This window comes from Salvia splendens, chromosome 17 (assembly GCF_004379255.2).
Source record: "Salvia splendens isolate huo1 chromosome 17, SspV2, whole genome shotgun sequence".
NCBI lineage: Eukaryota > Viridiplantae > Streptophyta > Magnoliopsida > Lamiales > Lamiaceae > Salvia > Salvia splendens.
Window position 1 is genome coordinate 3,702,034 of NC_056048.1, and position 24,757 is coordinate 3,726,790.

At 36.6% G+C, this 24,757-nt stretch overlaps 2 protein-coding genes across 4 annotated transcripts; one reads left to right on the forward strand and one right to left on the reverse strand.

Annotated features, from left to right (window-relative positions):
- Positions 1 to 1,706: 1,706 nt before the first annotated feature.
- LOC121773211 (UPF0051 protein ABCI8, chloroplastic-like) lies at positions 1,707 to 4,126 on the forward strand. Its single transcript, XM_042170025.1, has 2 exons — positions 1,707 to 3,234; positions 3,723 to 4,126. Exons 1-2 carry the CDS (start codon positions 1,708 to 1,710, stop codon positions 3,939 to 3,941), a joined length of 1,746 nt encoding a protein of 581 aa, XP_042025959.1. The 5' UTR covers position 1,707; the 3' UTR covers positions 3,942 to 4,126.
- An 11,920-nt stretch (positions 4,127 to 16,046) lies between these two features.
- On the reverse strand, positions 16,047 to 20,093 carry LOC121773651 (uncharacterized GPI-anchored protein At1g61900-like). Of its 3 annotated transcripts, XM_042170549.1 has the most exons (9): positions 19,938 to 20,074; positions 19,583 to 19,682; positions 18,456 to 18,638; positions 17,764 to 18,366; positions 17,434 to 17,679; positions 17,303 to 17,314; positions 16,808 to 16,951; positions 16,680 to 16,724; positions 16,047 to 16,447 (listed from the first exon to the last, which is right to left on the reverse strand). In XM_042170549.1, exons 2-9 carry the CDS (start codon positions 19,632 to 19,634, stop codon positions 16,377 to 16,379), a joined length of 1,356 nt encoding a protein of 451 aa, XP_042026483.1. In that variant the 5' UTR covers positions 19,635 to 19,682; positions 19,938 to 20,074; the 3' UTR covers positions 16,047 to 16,376. The 3 variants fall into 3 exon arrangements, with proteins under 3 accessions (XP_042026483.1, XP_042026484.1, XP_042026482.1); XM_042170550.1 differs by lacking the exon at positions 19,583 to 19,682 and having other exon boundaries at positions 19,938 to 20,093; XM_042170548.1 differs by lacking the exon at positions 19,938 to 20,074 and having other exon boundaries at positions 19,583 to 19,931.
- Between the last annotated feature and the right edge of the window lie 4,664 nt (positions 20,094 to 24,757).

Genomic DNA, 24,757 nt, shown 5'->3' on the forward strand with positions numbered 1-24,757 from the left:
TTAAGGAATAGAAAAGGTAAACAAGGGAAGGAGAAGAATAAAACACCGCAAATTTCTATTTGGTTGCATGTTTTTAGCAACCAATTAGAATGGGCTTCAATCTAAATCACTAATTAATAGCGCAAACATGACCTATGTGTTTGTATGGTCCAAAATCTTGATAGTTAGCTCTAGGCCTTCGGACCAAAAAAAATAGGAACAACAGAGAAATGTAGGTGATGGCGATCTTAACTTTATAAATTTTACATTCGTCAATTGTCAATATATCAGTAGGAGAATATGGGTTTGATTAAAATATTTGGTAAAATTCTCCAAAACAAGGGTATCATTAGATAATACTTTCTCCTTCCCTTAAATTTTGTCACATTTTTCTATTTCCATTTGTCTCACAAAATTTGTCACATTTCACTTTTTACTATTTTTTGAGTAGTGTACCTCATATTCCACTATCTCATTCTAATTCACATTTTATTATAAAACTATTATATAAAAGTAGGACCCACCATTTCATTTCTTAAAACATGTGTCAAGTCAAAAGGCGACAAAATTTAAGGAATACAGGCTGTAATCATCAGTAGCATATGAGTTTAGGGATGACATATGGTTTGGTCCGAGAAACCTGTTCAATTTAGAGGGTTATAGTTGGAAATTTGTAGTCTGATAAAATTACAATCCAATCAGCATTTAATTTGAATAGGGTTGACCCGTAACCTGATGAGCTAGACCGATGTACAATTATTGTTTATTGTTCTGTCAGTTTGTGATCTAATTAGACATTTTATTGTGATTTTTATAATTGTTAGAATTCAGCGGAGGAATCCGCCCAAAAACAACAACTAATATCAGAGAATTAAACAAAATGGAAGAACACACACAATTACGTGGTTCGGTCGTAAGACCTACGTCCACGAAGAAGCTTTCAACCAATTTATTCAACGCACAATCACAATCGAAGTATCTGATTACAATCGCTCAAGTATCACACTGAGAATCACTCAAGAAATCAAAACGCTCAAACTCGAGAGCTCACTCTACAACATTGACTCTCTCACAGAGAAAATGACTCTCTTTTTCTTGATCAATCAATATCTAACTGAATTAAACCCATATATACGTGGGTTGTGAGAACTCACCGATAGCTCAGATAAATCGAGCTCGAAACTGCTCGAAACCGCTTCGGTTGTAACCTCCAAAACAGAAATAGCCGTTGGGAGCTAACTCTTCTTTTCTCCCCTTTTACTCTTTTCTATTTTGTTATCAAGTCCCTCAACTTTCAAGTTATGCAATATGCATCCACATATCACAATAATAGTATAAATAATTAGAAAAAATAATAACCTCAATTATACTCCCTCCGTCGTTCCGCTTTAATAGATGTGTTTCATTTTCTGCACTCATTTTAGAAAAATAATATAATAAATAATAAAAGTAAACTAAGAGAAATAATAATATAAGGATGATTCTTCTCTATATTAATTTTTTTTTAATTCTATTTTTTCTTATTTTAATTATTTATTAATATTTTTTTTAAATAAGTGCAGAAAATGAAATATATAGAACCAATATAAGACTAATTCAACGCAAATAGGATCCGATAATTATCAAATCGGGTCGAGGGCAGGTGGTCAGCATGCGACATCAACGAAATTCTCAACCACCAAATAAACATAAATGAAATTTAATTCAGAAAATTATGAAAGGCGGCTAATGCTGCTGAATTTCGACAAAAACAACAATCTAGAAAAAATAAATTTCCATCTTCATCTTGAACTCGTGTCGCCTCCAAACTCTGGTCCGCCACAATCAGACCGCATGGCGTCGCTTCTCACCAACGGAATTTCCCCCTTTTCGTCTCAGCACGTCTCCGAATTCCCAAAGTCCCCTCTCTTGCACTCAATCCCCAAAACCCCAATTCTCAGAAACCCTAATTCAAGAACATCCTTAAAGATTAGGGCCGATGTCGGATATGAGCCCAAGACCACCGTCGATTCTCCAGGTAAGAACTCATCATCCAACGACGATGACCCGCTTCAGAAATTCTTGAAAAGGGATTACAAGTGGGGTTTCACGCAAGAAATTGATTCCTTCACAATCCCTAAGGGGCTTTCCGAGGAAACTGTTAGGTTAATTTCTTCTAGAAAAAATGAGCCCGATTGGATGTTGGAATTCAGGTTAAAGTCTTATGAGAAATTTGCTAAGATGAAGGAGCCCTCGTGGTCTGATAATCAGTACCCCAAAATCAATTTTCAAGATATTTGTTATTATTCGGAGCCGAAAAAGAAGCCAACTTTGAATAGTCTTGATGAGGCTGATCCTGAGCTAGTTATGTATTTTGAGAAGCTTGGGATTCCGTTGAATGAGAGGAATAGATTGGCTAATGTTGCAGTGGACGCTGTTCTGGATAGCGTTTCCATCGCGACTACTCATAGGAAGACTCTAGAGAAGTCCGGTGTCATCTTTTGCTCGATTTCAGAGGCTATTAAGGAGTATCCGGACTTAATTAGGGAGTATCTAGGTAGGGTGGTGCCTGCTGATGATAACTTTTATGCTGCTTTGAATGCGGCCGTGTTTAGTGATGGCTCCTTTGTGTATGTGCCCAAGAACACAAAGTGTCCGATGCAAATTTCGACGTATTTTAGGATAAACGCGATGGAGACGGGACAGTTTGAGAGAACCTTGATAGTTGCAGAGGAAGGGAGCTTTGTGGAGTATTTGGAGGGATGCACTGCTCCCTCTTATGACACGAATCAGTTGCACGCAGCTGTGGTGGAGCTGTACTGCCATGCTGGTGCCGAGATCAAGTACTCCACGGTTCAGAACTGGTATGCGGGCGATGAGGATGGGAAAGGAGGGATTTTTAATTTCGTTACCAAGAGGGGACTCTGTGCTGGTTCGAGATCAAAGATTTCGTGGACTCAGGTGGAGACGGGTTCTGCTATCACTTGGAAGTATCCCAGTGTGGTCTTGGAGGGTGACGATTCTGTTGGGGAGTTTTACTCTGTGGCGTTGACGAATAACTGTCAGCAGGCGGATACCGGAACTAAGATGATACACAAGGGGAAGAATACTAGGAGTAGGATTATTTCGAAAGGAATCTCTGCTGGGCGTTCGAGAAATTGCTACAGAGGCCTTGTACAAGTAATGTCCGGTGCAGATAATGCAAAGAATTCGTCGCAGTGTGACTCTATGCTCATTGGTGATAAGGCTGCTGCCAACACTTATCCCTACATTCAGGTAGATTCTCCCTTTTTGCTATATGATTTCTTTATTTGTGTGTTACCCTTTTGTTTTATCACCAATTGCCTTAGTCAAATTGATTGTTCTGTGTTAAAGGCTTATTGTGAAAATGGTTTGTCTTTATCTGTTGTCTTGATGTATTTGTAAGGCTTATTGTTCTTTTTAATTTGTATATGTCGCTCTTCGGACTATAGTTTTCTTGATTATTCTTAAACTGAAGCTGGAAGCTCTGTGAAATACGCGATACTGTTTCGTGAAGAGGGTAACATAATATAGCTAATTTAGGTTGTTTGATGATATCTAGTGTTTGGTGTTCATCATTTTCGCAATGAAGTGATACTAAATCTGGAGGCTACTAATGCTGCTAGATGTGTTTCGTTTTCGAAATATATGATATTGTTTCGTGAAGATTTGTTTAGAAGTAGCTGGTATCATCTTCACGAAAAACTTGATACAAGTTCCCTCGTTTTTGTTGATGTCAACAGGCGAAAAACCCGAGTGCTCGCATTGAGCATGAAGCCACGACCTCAAAAATTGGCGAGGACCAGTTATTCTACTTTCAACAGAGAGGCATCGACTATGAGAAAGCTATGGCTGCCATGATCTCGGGTTTCTGCCGGGATGTGTTCAATGAGCTGCCAGATGAATTTGGAGCGGAGGTGAACCAGCTCATGAGCTTAAAGCTCGAAGGATCGGTCGGTTAAAGCAACTGTCTCTCCCCCATGCTGTAGTGTTGTAATCTGTGCATCTATCTTTGTGAGTTTTGATCCTTCAGATTTGTAATATTTAGAAAAATGGATGTATGTAAAGGTACAAAACTACACAAGCCATAGTCTTGTATTGTTACAGTTTAATGATATGTGAAATAAATTAAACCACTTGTTATTAATAATATGACTCATTATTTTTTCAATAAAATGACATAAGATAAGACAGTGCAGTACCCTACAAAGCGAATATGAGGTAGTCCTGGCTTTAAAAAATGCCGGCAATGGCAACACCTTATTATTCTTCTTCTTCTTATTATTATTATTTGGTGATAATGTAACTCCACATATTAACAAAAATTATTGGTATTGACTATGGAAAAAGGGCATGGGATCAATTCTTTTTTCCTCCTTTGGGGCAATGGAGGAATCAATGGTTTGAAAAAGCCTTTTTTAACTACATTATTGATATATTTTTAGAATCCTACATATAATAAAGTCTCTTACAAATGATTGAATTATTGAAATCAAATTTCAGGCCAGCTCAGTTTCTACTCATACTTAAATTAATCCCATTAAATATTAGTGACAGAGAGTGAGCATTGGAAGCCTTCATTTCACTATTAAATGCAGAACCAAACCCTAAACTCTCACTCATAAAGTCTGGCTTCTTCATTTGTTGATCTGGAAAAGATGAAAATGGTTGTGATGAACAAGCCATACGCGTATGCGAAGATGGAGAGCGAAGACGAGGAGGAAGTGAAGCACCGGCGCGCGCAGTTCTTGATCTACAAGTCTCTGCAGAAGGCCGACGGCCGCAAGCGGCCGTCGTGGCCTCGGGTGAAGATGTTCAAGTTGAAGATCAAGATTGGGAGAAGGTTGAAGAAGGGCTTCTCCTTGTTTTCTTCTAACCACATTGCTTCCCTCATTAAATCTTGCAAGCATTTGTTACTCGCCAAAAACGAGCCGGTCACATTATTTTGAGTTTTTTTTACTTTGTTAATTACATTTTGAATGTTTTGTGTTGCGTGTAATCAGAAAGACTCGTGGTTGAATACTTGAATTAATTGGATCGACATCACGTTAGATAATTTGTTGACATGTTCAGAAATTTTATTATTCTACCTTAAATTTCAAGTATCTTCCACACATTTTGAGAGAGACGTGAGCATAATAAAAGTGATATAACAATCGGAATCAATCAATTTAGAGGAAATCACGATGAAAACCGTGGAAGAAATTAAGGAATATTCAAAGGAATGAAAGTATCAAAATTGAAACTTTTAAAATGGTGCAAGTTTTAATGTACAATTAATAAAATATAGTAAGAAAAATAGAAAGAAAAAATTATCAAAATAACTTCATTAGAAAAAAGATTTCCCAAAATTTAAAATTTATTAATGAATGGACTTAATGAAAATAATTTATATTTTTAAATAACGCCAAAAAGCAAATTACATCCATTTTGACCAAGACATTACAGATCTATTCCACATTTATTTATATAGTGATGTTAATTCAAACCTTCGAATTATAAAATCAAGGTGAAACGTTTTACCACTATTTAAAATACAGCCCATTATGTTGCGTTGACGGCAAAAGGAACACGACAGCTGTGAGGTCAATATTTTCGACTAAGAAAGAGTAGTATACTTTAACTATTATAAAATAATAAAAATAAATGTACTATAAAAATGAGGGCATTCTACTATAGACTATAGTCCACCACTGCGCTCCTCATTATGTCATATACTTATCAATGTCTTTTATTTCATACACCTAACTAGCATAAGTGTGATAAAATATTAGTAAAATAGAAGTCGAATCAGCTGCAATTTTTCAAAGCAGGCCTAAATTTATTGCATATGCTTGGCATGTCACGATGTAAGACTGCCTCTTTGTAATTTTGTTTTGGCCGTTCAAAATCTGCCTAATTTAAGTCCTATTTGTGTCTCGCTTCTTGTTCCATGCTCTCAAAGGTTTTTATTTGTATCAATTGTTTTAATCTAATTTAGTCCTATATTGTTATTCTAGAAACTTGAGCTTAAATTGGGTAAACTCATGCACAGACAGACATTCGAGTCACCGATGTTCACAGTGCTCAAGGGTATTGAGCACTAATAACGTGTTTAGAGCACGGTGATGCCAATGCCTCGATCAATTTTAACCCTATAAATTAGGGTGACGGTGAGTTAATGAAATCAATAATGCTAAGGTTCTTCATTATTAGATGCAGCCGTACAGACAATTTGACCAGCTAGCCTAATCATAAATCATTGAATATGCTCTAACCGGAGATATATACTATCTCTTGATAGCGTTGTTACTTGTAAGGAATAGGAAGGAAATGAATCATATATATAGATGAAATGAAATCGAATAAGACAATATATACTTGGAGCCTAGCAGCATGACGTTCATGATGAAACACGCAGCCTTAGTCAAGCAACTTGGATATACACTACAATTATGTTTAGTCGATTACATAGTTTTTCAAGGATACATTGCCAAAAAAAATATGAGGTTTGGTCAAATTTTGGTTACATAGTTTGTGGAGATTGGAGTAAATTATGTATGCTTTTGGCAAACGATAAATATCACGCAAACAAAATATTTGGCTATTTAAACGATGTCATTTAATACATTTAGTCAATTATGTATTTGTAGAGATCGATAATTTTATTGCTTACTTTTCACTAATGTATTACACATCATATATAGACTAGGACCTCACTATACATGGTAAGATATTCCCTCAATCAAATCTTTATAATTAAATGGTAAAGATACTACGTAATCTCCTCATTTACTCTGTGATCTCCTCGTTGATCTCGCAGGATATTCCGGGCCTTTCTAACACTCCCCCTCAAGTTAAGTGACGGGATCTCCAAAACTTAACTTGCCCAACACTTCTTGGAAGTTCCTTGCAGAAACGGCCTTAGTTAGGATGTCTGCTAGTTGATCCTCTGACTTTACATATGGTATCTCCACTATCTTCTCATCAAGATTTTCCTTTATGAAGTGTCGGTCAATTTCGATGTGTTTCGTTCTGTCATGTTGCACCGGATTCTCTGAAATGCTGATTGCAACTTTATTGTCGCATAACAGCTTGCAAGTCTTCTGTGATTCCAAGTTCAACTCCCTCATCAACCTTCTGAGCCACAGTATTTCAGTCAAGCCACTCTTGATCCCTCGGAATTCAGCCTCGGCACTTGAGAGTGCTACTACCTTCTGCTTCTTACTCCTCCTAGTCACTAAGTTTCCACCAACAAAGGTGAAGTATCCTTCAGTGGATCATCTGTCCATCAAATTTCCTGCCCAGTCGGCATCAGTATACCCGTGAATGTCTAGGTGTCCATTCTTCCGGAACAGTACCCCATGTCCGGCAGTTCCTTTTAAGTATCATACCACTCTCAGCGCTGCTTCCCAATGTTCTTCTTGAGGACTGTGCATAAATTGGCTGAGGACTCCTACAGCGTAGGCAATGTCTGGTCTCGTATGGGATAAGTAGATGAGTTTCCCAACGAGTCTCTGGTATCTTCCCCGGTCAGTAGGTTTTGCTCCTTTTATGAGTTGGAGCCCATGATTCTGAACGATTGGAGTGTCTGCTGGCCTACAGTCCAACATTCCTATCTCTGCCAATAGATCTAGTACATACTTGCGTTGATTAATGAAAATCCCTTTTCCAGATCTAAGAACTTCGATCCCAAGGAAGTATTTGAGATCGCCCAGATTCTTCATCTCAAATTCTGCAGCTAGGTGGTCCTTTAGTCGCTCTATCTCAGCTTCATTATCTCCAGTAATAATCATATCATCAACGTAAATAATCAAGCAAGTAATCTTCTCACATTCTCGTTTGATGAAGAGTGTGTGATCAGAGTTGCTTTGTTGATACCCATATTTCTTCATCACTTCTGTAAATCTGCCGAACCAAGCCCTTGGAGATTGCTTCAACCCGTATAGAGTTTTCTTCAACTTGCACACCTTCTCTCGCCCGAATTCTTCTGAAAAACCTGGTGGAGCTTCCATGTAGATCGGGTCTTTCAATTCTCCATGAAGAAAAGCATTAGTGACATCGTACTGGTGGAGAGGCCAATCCTTATTCGCCGCGATGGATAGGAGTACTCTTACAGTATTCATTTTGGCGACTGGAGAAAAAGTTTCAGAGTAGTCGATACCTTGAGTTTGAGTGTACCCTTTCGCCACCAGCCGAGCTTTGTATCATTCAATGCTTCCATCTGGTCTCCGTTTGATGGTGAAGACCCATCTGCACCCTACTGTATGCTTCCCCTCGGGCAGTGAACTGATCTCCCAGGTATGATTTCTCTGCAAGGCTTTCATCTCAACTAGCATTGCGTCCCTCCAATGTCTGTCTTTTATGGCTTCTTCAAATGTGCGAGGTATTTCTTCCTCGTACAGTGCAGCTTGGAATGCCCTTGCCATTTTAGAAATGTTAGCTTCAGCAAAGCTTGCTATTGAGTATCTACTCCTTCTGCCGATCCTCTCAGGTGAATATCTTTTTGGAGGAATTCCTCTTGTGCTGCGTAGCGGAAGTACATATTGTCCTGTGTCTTGATCAGTGGTAGTTTCTTCCTCTGTATCAGGGGGGTGAGATGTAACAATCTCATCCTCAGAAGGTGTATCAGATATTACCTCGGATTCCGGTGCGGTTGGATCAAAGGAGGATGGCACCGGAGGCGTCGAAGAGCTCGCTTCTGTAGACAAAATTGACTCATTGATGGTACCAACTTGCTCTGGTGGTCCCGTATCGAAGTGACTTGGCACATGCCACCGAAGGGAGTCGCTTACTTGGGTCTCCCCCTGTCTCTCACTCTCCCCCTGAGTCCTAAGGTGGTAATAGAATTCTGTTTCGAGGAAGTTACAGTTCATGGTAGTGATAATTCTTTTTGTTTTAGGGTCATAACATCTATATCCCTTTTTGTTGATCTCATACCCCATAAACACACACTTAATTGCACACGGGGAAAATTTGGTTCTTTCTTGTTTTGGGACGTGTACATAGACAGTGCAACCGAAAATCTTGGGAGGAAGGGACAAAGCCGCAGGGATTTGCGTCAAGGTAGCTAGATGATCTAAGGGGGTTTTACGATGCAACGTTTTTGTGGGAAGACGGTTGAGAAGGTAAATGGAAGTGGCAACGGCTTCGGGCCAAAAAACTGATGGGACTTTGGAATAAAAAAGGAGCGCTCGAGTCATTTCCAGGATGATCCTATTTTTTCTCTCTGCTACCCCGTTTTGTTCTGGTGTGTGTGGACATGAGGTTTGGTGGATTAACCCGTTATCCCTGAAAAACTGAGACATAGAATTATTCACGAATTCCCCCCCGTTGTCTGATCGTAGGATTTTAATGGTTGTTTGGAATTGGGTCTGAATCATCTTATAAAACAAAATAAATTTATCAACAACTTCTGACTTATGTTTCATAAAATATACCCATGTAGCCCTACTGCAATCATCAACAAATATCACAAAGTATTTAAACCCTGAACTAGTGCCACGTCCAATAATCTTCCCCGTCCGGATATCCTGTAAGAGACAGAAGTTTGGTTGCATTAGCAGGGTACAGTTCAACTCTTTAGTCACATGACTAATTGACATCAATTTCTGAGATAAATTCGGCACATAGAGACAATTTGTAATCTGCACATTCGGGAATATTTCTATGGTTCCTGCCCCTTCAACTGGAGTTAACCCCCCATTGGCTGTTTGGATATGCGACTTATGGGTTTTATGAAGTTTCACGAAGTCCTTTTTATCATAAGTCATGGTATCAGTGGCCCCACAATCAAAAATCCAACCAGTATCATCAAATTCATCACAATCCCGGGCCTCAAACGCATAAGATAAGTTTTCTAAGGGGGCAAACGAATTTTTACACACAATAGGGTCGAATTCCCGGTTTCTCCTAGTCTGGGGGTTGTTTTCGAATTTTTCCTTGGTCTGGGGGTCAGTTTTGTGAACAGATATATCTCGGGGACTCAATTGAAATTTCGAAAACTTCCAGGGACTAAATTGAGAGGAATTAGAAATAGGGTTAGGGTTTATCTTCCCCAACCCTTTACCTCCGTCGTCTGCGCCGTTCTCCATCTTCAGCGACGCCACCATCGCCTTGGTAGTCCGCCCTCCACCACCGTCGCCACGTCGACCTCAGCCGGTCTGGAGGCCACCGGCTTCAGCCTTTCGTTCCTGGAATTGCACTGGTTCGCGGTTCCCTTCCGCCCATGTTCCATCTCGATTTCGTCCTCCTTCAGTTCCGATTGCCACTTTGGCCTTGGCCGCCTTCTGGCCGCCTTCTCCTCCTCCCACCAATCGGGGTACCCGATCAATTGAAAGCAGATATCTTTAGTGTGTTTGTGCATTCCACAGTGGGAGCACCAAAGCTTTGATTTATCCGGTTTGTTGTTTCCCCTGCGGATGTTGGTCTGACGTGGTGGCGGTGGTTGGTTCCGGTGCTGGGGTTGTGTCGGCCGGTGTTCTCTGGCTCCAAAGCCGAACCCTACTCCCGATGATGAGTCGTTTCCAGCGGCGGCGGTGGGTGATTCGGACGCCGGTGACATGATTTTCAATCGAGCTGCCTCCCGTTTCACCCATCCGTACGCCTCGTCGACTGAGGGATACGGGTCCTCTTTGAGGATTTCACGTCTGACCCAATCGTACCTCTCATTCAGTCCGGTGAGGAATTTGAACAATCTCAATTCAGATTTGATGCTTCGATATTGTGAGACTCCTTTATCGCAGCAATCGACGGTTTTGTGTGGGCACCGGTCTATATCCATCCACAATCCGTGGAGCTTACTCCAATATGCTTCTAAACTTGTATCTCCTTGAACAACTCTGCTTGCTTTCTCTCGCAGGTCGTAGATGAGATATGAGTCGGCTGAACTCGCGAAGGTCACGGCGAGCGTATCCCATAGGGACTTCGCCGTCTGGTGATGCGCGAAGTCGGCTATGATATGTGTCTCCATGTTATCTATTATCCACGAGAAGACTATCAAGTCTATCTCCTCCCAATCGGTGTACCCCTTCTCTCCCGGTCGCGGTGGAGTCGGGGTTCCTGTGATGTGACGGTAGACCCCCCTACCGCCAATGGCCACCTTCATTAGGCGAGCCCATAGTGAGTAATTTGACCCGTTTAACTTGAAGGCCACGGTAACGCTTTTGCTTGATCTGATCTTCTCGGCAATTGGTTCGATTCCATCCTTGTTTTCATCGGTCATTGTGGTTGATTTCTCGCCTGTTTTGGTCAAGAATTGTGTATGGTGGTTAGGGCCTGTTTTGGTCGAGAATTGTGTATGGTGGCTAGGGCTATGATGATATTTTTCTGAGCCAAACCTGCTCGGATGCCATGTAGAGATCGATAATTTTATTGCTTACTTTTCACTAATGTATTACACATCATATATAGACTAGGACCCTCACTATACATGGTAAGATATTCCCTCAATCAAATCTTTATAATTACATGGTAAAGATACTACGTAATCTCCCCATTTACTCTGTGATCTCCTCGTTGATCTCGCAGGATATTCCGGGCCTTTCTAACAGTATTTACTTTTTACATCTGTACACATTTTGTTGATAAACTCAGAAAAGTAACATGATGAAATATTTTGTTATGAGACAATTGAGAAAAATATCAAAGTTATGATAATTGACCATTTTTATAAATTTGCGGGATAGACCAGGATTTGACAAAACTTCATGGTTTTTTTTGTTGTCTTTTTTAATTCTATAATTTATAGTATTTCAATTACTATTAAATTTTGGAATTGTAATTTTAAAAACATAACAAATTAAATATTGAGAGATATAATAACATAGTCGACCAACTTGGACGTAGACTAAGATTTATGCAGCTATGTACTCTGTAGTTTTACTTTTATTTATGTAATTTTTGGTATTTCTTGTGGAGTATAGTAGTAGTTGCAGAAGGACTGATGCATGCATGAACATATATAATTACTTAATTCTCTTTTTAATTTACTATTCTAAAAATGGCCACATCTAGTATTAGAACACTACGTATAATTTTTTATTGTCTTTAAACACATTAAAAGTTTTTTCTAATTTTTCTTCTAAATCAATTTTTCAAGCTGGCTATTCGTTGGAAATGCCACCATAGCAAAACATGGTAATGCTAAAACGACGTTGTTTTTAATATAATAAAGTAGTAGTTTATTTATATATACAAGAACTTTTGCGATTTTATATTTTTCTTGTGAATATTTGAGATTTTTTAGCGTTCTCCTTAAAACATTGTAAACATTTATGGATTTTTCCATGCAGTAGATTTTTCTCTAAATTATTTAATATCCCTTTATTTTAAAACTTGGGTATGAGTATTACAAGAAAATGTGTTTTCAGTATGAGCATAACAAGCACAAAAAGCGTCTTAGTAGTAAAATGTATTTTCAATTTGAGCCATATTAAAATCGTATGAGTGAAGATTCATGTGATTGTCTTAGTAGTGAGATGAATTTTCAGTTTGATCCATATTAAAATCGCATGAGAAAAGACTAATGTGATTGTATTTATATATGTATATGTGCCCATATATCGTGATTCCTACAATGAATCATAGAAGCCCCAAATTAAATGCAATTTAATATACAAAAAATTTAAATACTACAAAAAATATGATTTAGAAAAGAGCTAAAATCGATAGGTAATGACCACAAATAATTGAGGCTTTTATCTTCAGTGAATTCATAAGTACTTCGATAAACAAGTCATGAACACAAACAATTAATGCCAATATTGTAATGGTTGCTTCAGAATATAAAGAGTCATGACCACCACCAGTTAGTTAGTAATTTTGTGATTATATATCCCTTTTATTAATGTCTTACTATACATGAATTAATATGATGTCCTCCAATAAATACTATACTGAGATTTTTCACAAATTGGATTTGTCGGTACAAAAGTTGAAAATTTAGTTTTATTTGGTAACTAATGAACGATATAGATATGCACTACAATTAATATCCTGTAATGTCTTACTCCATATTTTGCACGATATAGCTTTTTGTCTTTCTAAAATATGTGCATACTAATTTTATTTTTTCCAGCACCAAATCATTATAGTAGAGTACTTCTTATCATATGACATGAATGTTTGCTTTTGTCACCAAACATTACTTTTTATCTTTGACATGACATGTTACCATATGATATGAACAAACGTTTGACTTTGATTTATGGATAGATCCATTGATCTATCGATAAAACCCGCTGTTAAATTACTTTCTAAAATCTATTTAGTTATTGAAACTTCCCGATTGATAGTTTTCAGCCGATTAAACATGTGTTTTTTTTAAAAGATCCAATATTAAAAAATAATTGCATATTCTATAATTATTATTTTCCATTTTCTCCTCCTGAGTTATTGACAGCCCATTTAATTTATAAAATGTGCATAATTTTATTTAATGAAGATAAGTGGTTGTTGTGAGAGCAACTGACGTGGAATTTATAGAATAAATACTCTCTCTTAGTAGACTAGTTTTTTGGAATGAGTTCTTCTGTTTGATTTGTAATATTGGTGTTTTCATTGCTTTCATTGAGAGCTCAAACGGCTTAGAGTAGTGGCTAGGCAAAGAACTCGTCGTGACATACAAGTACGTTTGGGTCTGACTCGGAGTGGTGGCTGAGCAAGGAACTCGTTGTGACCAACATGATTGTGACCAACGAGAACTCAAAATGGTGGTCTGACAAAGAAGGGCTCAATGCCCCACATCGATTGTGAAAGCAACTGGCGTGCGTTTATAGATTAAATGGAATATCTCTAATGGTTGTTTCAATATATAATGTGTATGGTTCAGTTATATAGTAGTAGCTAGTACTTGACTTTTGATATACCGGGCATCGAATCCTTCCTTTAAGACACCCCTTAATTTATTTTATTATGCATATAATCACCATAATTTTATCATGTATAGAATCCCCACACTTTTATTCTGATTTAAAAAGTTTATCTTATTTTATTTTCTTCTTTTGCGATCCTGTACTTTTGCCATTACGGGTGATTTAAATTTAAAGTTTGCCTAATCCCTACAAAAGTAAGCTCTCAAAGTGATTTGAGTTGGATGATTCTCTAATTGAACCATGCTCCACCAAATCCAAGATTTTGCAGATCTTACGATCTTTTAATATTAATAATCGTCGCCAAAATATAAATTGCAATTCACGCGACTTGAATTTTTTTTTACAGTTGTAAAAAATAGTATCGAAAAAATACACGGAGTTTGGATGCAAAATTGGTAAAATATGAATAAAAAAAGAGTAAATTACATAAATGGTACCTGATCTTTCACTTTCGCACATAAATGGTACTTAATCTTTATTTTATATCGTTTTTTGTACCTATAAATCACATTTCTGGTACCTGATGTGATGTTCACCCAAAAATACCCTCTAAACAAATACTCTCTCCGTTTCTTCATAGTTGAGTCATTTTTTCATTTCGGGAAGTTTCTTCATAGTTGAGTCATTTTTTCATTTCGGGAAGTTTCTTCATAGTTGAGTCATTTCCATATATAGTAGTAATTATTTTCTCTTTCTTACTTTACTCTCTCTTATTTTTTTCTCTCTACTTTATTCACTTTTTACTTTATTCTCTCCACCTTTTTCCCTCTCTTACTTATTTTATCTATTTATTCAACACACTCAACATCTCTCTCTTAAACTCAGTGCCGAAAAGTTTCGCCTCAACTATGGTGCAACGGAGGGAGTACATTTTTCCATTTGTGTCATAGAGGATTTTTTGGGCATACACAAAACTAGTACTAAAAGTGATATTATAATATCTTCTCTCATTCTCCTCACTTTTTATTCTATTATTATTAATCAATATTAATATTATTATTTTGATGTTATAAATTAATAATTAATTTATTTTTTAATATCATTCAAATATATACTTAATTATAATTATATTTAATTATTATAATAATATTATTGTTATAATACTAAAAACCAGTAGTAATTAATTAATAATTATAGTATAATTATTTAAATTAGGAATAATATAATATTATATAATAATAATAATTATTATTATTATTATTTATATAAATTAATAACTAATCTATATAGTCTTAATAAAAATTTAAAATTGTGAATTGTATTCATAATGATATAAAGAGTTGAATATTTTTTTAGTTAGGTGTTTCAACCCTAAAATGAGTATAAAATAATCTAATAAAAAAATATGCAATTAATTTAATTACTTTAAATAATTAATTTAATTAGGTGTTTTGTTCTTGATTTATATTATGATTGCAATTAAATGTATGTATAAAACACTAAAATAAAGAAGAAAAAGAAGAGAAAAGGAAAAGGAGGAAACATAAATTAAGGAGAAAACAGAAGGAAGAAAGGAAGATAAAATACTAAAAAGAAAGAAAATGAAGAAAAAAGAAAGAAGAAAAACTAAAGAAGAATAAAAGAAACAAGAAAGGTAGAAAAAAAATCATATGTTTGGTAGTACTATTTAATTGAAATTTTCAAAAATATCCTCTATGACCAAAAATCACATATTGGTAACTAGGGTTATTTTTGTCACGGGGTACCAAAAATGATATAAAATAAAGATTATGTACCATTTATATGCGAAAATGAAATATCAGGTACTCCCCATTTATGTAGTTCACTCATAAGAAAAAAGATATATAAGAAAGCTAAAGAGAATGTGTACAGATTGAGAGATTGAGAGACAGAGAGACAAAAGATATATAAGAAAGCTAAAGAGAATGTGTACATATTGAGAGACACAGAGACAAAAGGAGAGTACCACTTTTGAAATAGATTGTTTATTTTTAATAAGAGACTGTTTTTTTTTGAACGGATGAAAATTGAAATATGAGACTAGTTTTTCTCCATTATGTACCGTAAAAATACTATAATCATCGTCCCCCTTCTCCGAACTATTTCTTGTTTTGGGTCAAAACAAGGGCCTTCGTGCCAATCTCAAGCATTCAACGTTAATCTCAATTATTTAAAGTTGCTTCATTCTCCGATAATCTCAACTATTTAAAGTTACCATCGAATATTCATCCGACACATTATATTACTACAATGTAACTAAAAATGAATAATATTGGCAACACTAAAGGGCAACAAAATTCATTCCAAACTGATATACACAGCAGCCACAATGCAATCAAGAAGTATTTGGTCATCCTTTGGAGCTTCTTTACAAATAAAATTTATTAGACTAGCACACAAGATATACAAATGGTAACTGTAATAAATTTTAACCTCTGAGTCAATTTTCGACTGAGGGTCGGTCTGAACCTGGCTGGAGGTACACTTCCTTGGCTCGAGTTTCAGCATTTTTGCCTTAACCTCATTGGTTCGGATTGAGGGTTAGCTTCTCATCTACTAAAGCACAACTTGTTCTAGTAGGATCTACATTAGAATCAAGAGGGCAACGGAGGCCACCAAAGACGCTGCATAGTTTGATCCCGTTCGCTGAAAGGCTGATACAAGAAAATGTTTCATTTCAGCAACAGCACTAGCAAAAAATAGCATCAAAAGGGAATGAATTACTGAGTTTTTACCCTCTCGTCTTTCCATGAAACTACTAAAATACCAAGTTTTACGAGGATGGTGATCATATTATAATACGCGACATGAAACATTTTTACGAATGGAAAAAGGCAGTGTTAGAGATGAGAAGTAGAAGAATTATAGTGTACAGAGTGGACTTACTTCTTTGCCCAGAAGCCACTGCAGGAAGGGCAGGAATTTTGACGGCTGCACGAAAAAAGTTATGTTTGTGAGTAGTTCTCACGAGAAACATCCTTCAAACAAATCACAACATAGATTATCAAACATACTTTTGTTGCACGACGAAGCTGGCAACTGTGTGGTTGTAGGCCAAGGAGCGGGAATGTTATCGTTCAAATCACAGAGAAAGCTGACCCCTGCAGACTGGTCGAATACTACATCCGATGGCAAGCTGGGAAGAAGGCATCCGGATTCTACTCCAACAAAAATGATCATAATCAGTTAGAAATGGAGTATGAAAAACATAAGAACAACTTTATTGAATCGGATTTGAGTTTATTTACACTTATTTGTTTTACTTGAAAACGATTAAAATCAGGTTGCAAGTTAAGAACTTAGAATCCACAAATGGAGATCCTTTAGCAGCAATATATCCTCTTAGAAACCAAAGCAAAAGAATCTTTTCGAAACTTCTCAGCTTCGAGTGCAACAAGCTTATAAAGCATCTGTCTCTAAATAGTCAGTGTTTCATACGCACTTCTATAACGCTATTGAAAAACGCAATCAAACCTATCAAGTTGGTTATAGTAATGTTGGAAAATTACCTTGAACACCAACTGCATAAGTAATGTGATCGATGCCCAAGCAGACCAGCATGACAAAACAACGAAATCTTCAGCATTAGCAGCAGCCCTAGTGCATTTATGTTTGTAATGACACTGGAGAACTAACTAACCTTGGAGGGAGAAGTCTTTGAGGCTAATATGACATTGGCTGTAGACGTTCTCGGTAATGTTTGCTTTCCGTAACCTTACTCCAAGTGCCGCAGCACAATTTAAAGCTTGCAAGTTTGTGACGAAGCTCTGCCTTTGCAGGTGAGAGACATAGCTCTCAACTGAACTGCAACAAGCTGTCTGATTACTCTTTCCAGCACCACACCCTTCTATGACATGGCTCATGTTCGGAAATTTCAGAGGACATACTGCAGTAGCAATGTAAAAGGAGGAGAGAAGTTAAAATTCAATTTTTATACATTATACTATCATATAGTAATGATCAAATTTACCTTTGTTAATTCTGCAATTAGATATTCCTCGAAGAACTTCTTTTGCACGAGAAGGCTCGAGTTTACTTCCAAGCCATCGCAGTACAATACTTTTGCAGTCATTAATCCTAGTATGATCAGAGAGAACATGAGAACCGTCTAGGCTTAGAAGGCTGTAAGCTTTTTCGGCTAGCTTCCTAGCAGCATCGAGAATAGCATTCTGACAAACTTGCTGGCAGCATTCATTCACAGAATCAACCTTCCCACAGGCAGCTAGAAGGTTAGATGTTTCTACAGTGCTCTCAAACTCGGAAACATCGCTAACTGGGCAAGAACCTCCAGTAAGATTCAATGAATGAATCGAGCAAATCTTAGATAAACTATCGTTGGCTCCCTGGCCCACCAAAATCTGTTGAAAATCTGAAAGGCAATGTGCAGCAAGTGTTCCGTTTAAAGCTAGCGTATTGGTATATTTACTAGATTGGCCAATGAGAATCACTAATGTAGCCTCCACTTGAGGACAGCACACTACGTTAGCCAAAACTGGTGCGAATGCAGCCATACAATCGGTTGATGTCACCATCATCATGTTTGATAGTGCCGTAAAGTTCAGCACACAAGTTCCTGTACAGATTGAAATTTAAATTAGTACGAACGTGTAACATGAAGATTGATGTCTATTTTTTGGAATATAGAATGTGAGAGTGACAAACCAGATAATTTGGGGATTATACTAATATTTGTGAATGGTGTTAATGGAGATGGAGCAAGAAGAGGAAGGAGCGGCTGAGGAGCAGCATTTGGGGAAATTTCGGGTAAAAGTAAATCCGCCCTTCTTTCTGCCAGAGCAGAACTTTTGGAATCACCCAAAAAGTTGCCAGATGATTCATGTATACCTGAACAAGCAGCAAGTTCACAGTATAAAGAATCGAAAGTTTAGAATACTTAAAACAAACCATACCGAAAATGCAATATAATGTTAATGAAGATCATAACTGCAGAATTTATTAGTCACAAATAAGCTATATTTGACTGCTTCATCAAACTGTACAAAGGTAGATAGCTGATGAATTACAATAATCTTGACATAGTTGAATCCAATATATCCTAAATCAAATAATCATCAATCACTGAGAACTGATGACTGTACATATAGAAACTGAGAGACTGAGATTACTAGACTACCAGTAGAGTCAGTACACTTAACCATCATTAGCTTATCTTGATTGAGTAGAACATGAATTGAAATACTATTTCTCCAGAATTTCCCTAATGGAGGTCACTGGTAATCATTTCCTCATGGTGAATACAGAAATGGGGAAGCCATAAAAAACACTGAACTACTCCTATCTAATTCTTGGTTAACATATTCAATGCCATAATTAATCGTGACACATAAAAGCAGCCATATCACGAGAATGTTTGTCATCAAGCGTAAAAAAGGTAAAGAACACAGAATCCCCAATCCTAAACCCTAATAGTTTTCCTTGAAAAAATCCCAGTCTCATTATCAAGCACATAACACCACATTATATTGAAGAAAGTGGGCGCCATTCCCATCAATTTCACAAGAGTTCAAGAATCAGAGATAGCCAATGCAGAAAACCAAAATACAGAGACAAAAACACTAATTAACTCAACCCAAAGACTCGATCTTGGAAATATCTCATCCCCTCAAACCACATTCAGATCACAAACCAAGCCAACTAATTTCTTGAAAGCCCCAAAACTTGCCAAGAGTAACCAAAGCATCAAACTTAACAAACCATTCAACAAACGAGGCAAAACAAAAACAAATTATCCAAAAAATAGTTATAAAAGTAAAATCAGAAATTCTCACACAAAATCACCAGAAGCAGAATTGAACCACAAATGTGCAAACGTCCCCTCATTTCGACCTAGCTCCAACCTCAATTCAATCAAATTGGGGAATAATGCAGCTTAACAAAAAAAAGAAAGTGAGAATTTAGTGATGTATGAGGAAGAACAAGACTTGGAGGTCAAGGTAGAGAGCAGAGAAGGAGAAAAGAAACAATATTTAAGGGAGGAGAGTGAGGGTTGGGGCAGCCATGAATGAGTGGGGCAGCAATCAACAACAATAGCTGTACATAAACTGTGAAGAAGAAAGCGAGGCCCCACTGCCGAATTGGAAATAACCGTGATTTTGTTAGTGGGGAAAAATCTCCGGTAATTACCATAAGCTGCGCTGCTACAACCACCCAAAGGGGGTGAGACCATGATGCATTAAATTCCCGTGGAAGGAACTCAGCTGCCTCCATGGATCACATGCGCCGCACGTGAGGTTTATCACTCTCTTCTCTCACTCCTTTTTTTTTCTTTTTTTATCAAACCAGCCTGGAAAATATGTCTCTTTCTATTCAATTTATACAAACTAATTCTGCTCCTCTCCCAAATTTCCGGCGGCTCTTTCAGATGGAGTGGTGGCGCCGCCATAATTCTAAAAAATAATAAAAAATTATAAAAATTAAATTTAGTTTTATTTATTTGAAAAATTAGTTGAATTTTTTTATAGTTTTCCCAATTGTATCACGGGAAAAAAATCTTATTGTCTTTCTAATTTGATGTTTTTCAACCAGGGATTTTATATTCTATATCGATAAACGACATTGATATTCATGCATTATTTTTCAACCGGCATATCAACAGTGTAATTTCACCAAAATATTTAGCCTTTGAAATGATTTTTAAATTATTAAACTGTACTAAAATACGATCAAATTCTTTATTTATCCTATAAAAAAATCAAACAATTTTTTTTTCCATTAATGAATAGGGCGATAAGTCATGAATTGAAGGGGCACTTACACAAGACTTTTTTTTAATATATATCCATGAATTAATAGTTCTAATTAATATTAAAATATAGTTTAATGCAGCTATTGTGCTTGTCGATCTTCCAGAATTTAATCCAATAATAAATATTTACTAATAAAGACTGTATGGTTTAAATATGAAATTTCTTTGACCAACCAATTATTACTGTTTTGTGCAAGTAGCAAGTTAATAGTATATCTGGCCCAAAATTAATGGATGGGTGGGCCTAAATAATTATATTGTACTACTGTTTTATTGACTTATTATTTTCATAACTTATAGCAATTGGAGCTGATGCTTTCTCGGCTATGATATTATTCTATATCAAATACAGCTATTTATTGAAATAATTGAATATTGTCGTCAAATTAATATGTATGGGTGGAATTAATACATTTGGAATCCAATAAACGTCTATTTATAATAATACTACTAATGTTCAAACTGCAAACGATATAAAAACACTCTGTTGAATTCAATTTATAAAACACTCATTTTATATTGAGTTTACAATAATAATATCAACAGTATATATGCAATAGAATAGGGGAAAGAAATAGTTTGATGTGAATCTTAAAATTGAAGTGGGCTGGGCCCTCACTAGGCATCTACTGTGGCCCAATTATTTGGGCTCGTGAGGAATGTACACATCATAGTATCATTTTTTGTATAATTGGGCTCGTGAGGAAATGTATACATCATAGTATCATTTTTTATATCAAAGTTTTATCGCCACTTTCTTCATTATAATATACTCACTTATCAATTCTGATTACTACTACTACTCATAAGTTGAGATCATTTCCCCATCCACTATACATCAACCACTATTTAGTACTGAAACTTATATTTAAGATATTTAGATAAAACTTTTGTATATATAATTGTTGTGACAGAATAGAGCAATTGTGTAATCGAGACAAATAGAAATGTAAAGAGACACATAATTTACATGGTACACCAACGTTGTGTTGGCTATGTCCACGGGCAGAAACGGAGAACAAATGTTATTCAGATTGTTTTCAGATTACTGAGTTTTCTGCCCTACTCCTATATAAATAGGCAGACAAATGACGGGCCCCGTTCGAGTAGCGGTAAACTATACAGATTCAAGTCATACTAATACTAATTGATATGAAACATATTTGTAAACATGTAGACTTTTGATATTCAGTACTTATTCATTAAATTTCCATGTTTTACAATGTCTTTCATTGTTTATCACACACTGAATTTATATTTTTTTTATAATGTATATTTAATTATACATAATATTTGTCACAATATTTGAACCAATAACTTTGTTGATACACTTCACGTTCGTGATTAGATACGCATTTACTAAACTATTGTATGTCGATGTCTCCATTATTGGGACATTCGTGAATATAGTAGTACATTACATGCACCATTCTTCAATCAACTATTTACACAAATTATTTATTCGTTATTGTTGATAGAAACTTATTAGTACAATTCTATCATCAGTAGTAATATTTATTTTGTTAACACCAATTGAATATACGGCTCTCATTAAAAGTTCAATCATTAAATTTGTAGATTGCATACATAGCTAGTTATTAAGTACCTATTTTGCACTCTATTAACATAGTGCGATTAATTTTACACATGCTGTTTTTTCATTTGCAAATACGTAAGTATTTTAAGAGTAGTTGGTTTACAATCGACAACCGTATTGATTAAAATGTATGTAGTTGAGAAACACTGAATATTTAATTGGTGATATTGTGTTGAAGTGAATGCTGTGTTGTAAAGATGTTTGTTGTTTATGTTTATGGAAGTGGACCTCACTAAATTGGGAGGAAATGAGAGGCAGAGCGATGGTGAAACCATTAAATGCGTGCAACCATTTTCTTCAAAATGGTAAGAAGAAGGTATCTACTACCCCCCCTTCAACATTTTTGCTTCTTCCAAACATGAAATTAAATTTAACTAATTTATATGTTTACACCCACCTTCGGTCCACTTGCTTGTGTCTCTACATCATTCGTCACAAGGGATGTTAATTCAACCCGAAATTTACATATTGGTTCGAATAGCCTGATATGTGATAGAGTTATGACAGAAAATTTATAATTTGGAAAAATTCACAAGTCAAATGACCTAAATTATTTTTGCTTCTTCCAAACTTGAAATCAAATTTAAATAGTTTATATGTTCACACTCATCTTTAGCTCACTTGCTTGTGTCCCTACGTCATTCATCACAAGGGATGTCAATTCAACCTGAAATCCACTTATTAGTTTGAATAACCAGACAATTCGATAAAGTTATGACAAAGAAATTGTAATTAAAAAAGAATCACAATCCCAATGACCTAGAAAGTTTGTGGTTCTTCCAAATTTTAAATCAAATTTGAATAATTTATACATATACACCCACCTTTACTCCTACTAAAAACACTAGTTTAACTTATTTCCAGTTTTTGCGTGGTTTTTACTTTCTCCCAAATCCAGCAATTTTCATGGGCTGCATATATATGTTTATTAAAGTTGAATGTACATAAACAAAAAAAAAAGTAATCACATCTCTATCAGCATACATAATACGTGTGAAAATTGAAATTATTTTAGTCCAAATTAATTTATGATTGCACGTACTAACAGTATGATCATTGATGTATATGTAGGGGAAGAGTTGCATTGAATTTTTTGAATTAGTTAACAATAAAAGTGTGTGGGAATGGCCGAATGGGCTGGTCACAACATAGGAGTACAAGATAATGCATTAACCCAACTGTAAGAGAAAAAATAGGCCACAATTAGACATCACCAAACCGAACCGGCCCGGCTGAACCGGCCCGGAACCGTCACCGGCGGTTCCGAACCGGAACCGGAACCGTCGGCGGCGGTTCCGAACCGTGACCGGAACCGGCGGTTCCGACGGGCCGGTTCAGGTTCATGAAATTTGCGAACCGTAACCGGCGGTTCCGAACCGCCGGTTTTCACCGGAACCGGCGGTTCCGAACCAGCGGTTCACCGGTTCCGACACCTTTTCAGGCTACCACCGGCCTAGACGTAGCCTTTTCAGAAACCGGGTCAGAAACCGCCGGTTTTTGTCAGAAAACCGTTGACGAAACCGGCGGTTTCTGACCAAAAACCGGCGGTTCAACGAGTAAACCGGCGGTTCCGCCGGATTTCAAAAATTTGAAATTTTTTCTTTCTTTTTTTCTTTTTTTAATCACATTTTTCCACTCGAAGTGGCAAGGCGTGGAAGAAGTATTGCCACTCGAAGAAAATAAGGTACACAAAGTTTACTTTAGACGTTTCTACTAGATGGAACTCTACATATGACATGTTGCAATCTACAATGGAGCATATGGACTATTTAGTTGATTTTTATAGAACTTACCCTGTTGATGATTTATATCTAACATCTTCTTGTTGGGAACAAAGCCTGAGTTTATTTAAATTATTCAAAAATTTTCGAAGTGCAACTATGGAGTTATCGGGTGTGTATTATTGCACATCCGTTCGTGTTTTAGAACATTGCATGATCATATCACTTGGTTTTAAAACTGCAATGAAAAATTCCGCAAACAATCTTGAGCTTATGTGTGTTTTATATTACATGGTTGAAAAATGGCTCAAGTATTTCAATGAGATCCCAACAGTTTTTTTGCTTGCCAAAGTTTTGGATCCAAAGTGGAAACTAGTTGGTACTTTCAAAATTTTAGAATTTTATTACAACAGTTTAGCTTCTATTGATCTTGAACCACTCCGAGCTTTGCAAACTGACGACGACGACAACTACATAAACCTTGCCCAAACATTCCAAATAAACCTCCCCCACCTCCCAAGCCTCCAAAGAAATTTTGAGTTCGACTTGCGGTCTCTCTTTCACGATTACGAAGTCAAGTACAACACTACCCACCAAGTTCGACCTAGACCCCCCCGTCAAACACAGAACTTTGGCTTCTTCCAAGTTGATGACCCCGACACCCAATCCCAATTGGCGGACCTATACGCCTTCAGCAGCGGAGGAAGGACGGCACATTCGGTAAGTGAGTTAGATTTATATTTAGACTCACACTTTTCATTCAATGAGGAAGAAGGAGGTCCCGTTCCCCAACAAATCGACGTCCTAGATTGGTGGTCTTCACACGAGAAAGATTTTCCCATCCTTGCATCAATGGCCAAGGAGATCTTTTCGGTTCCGG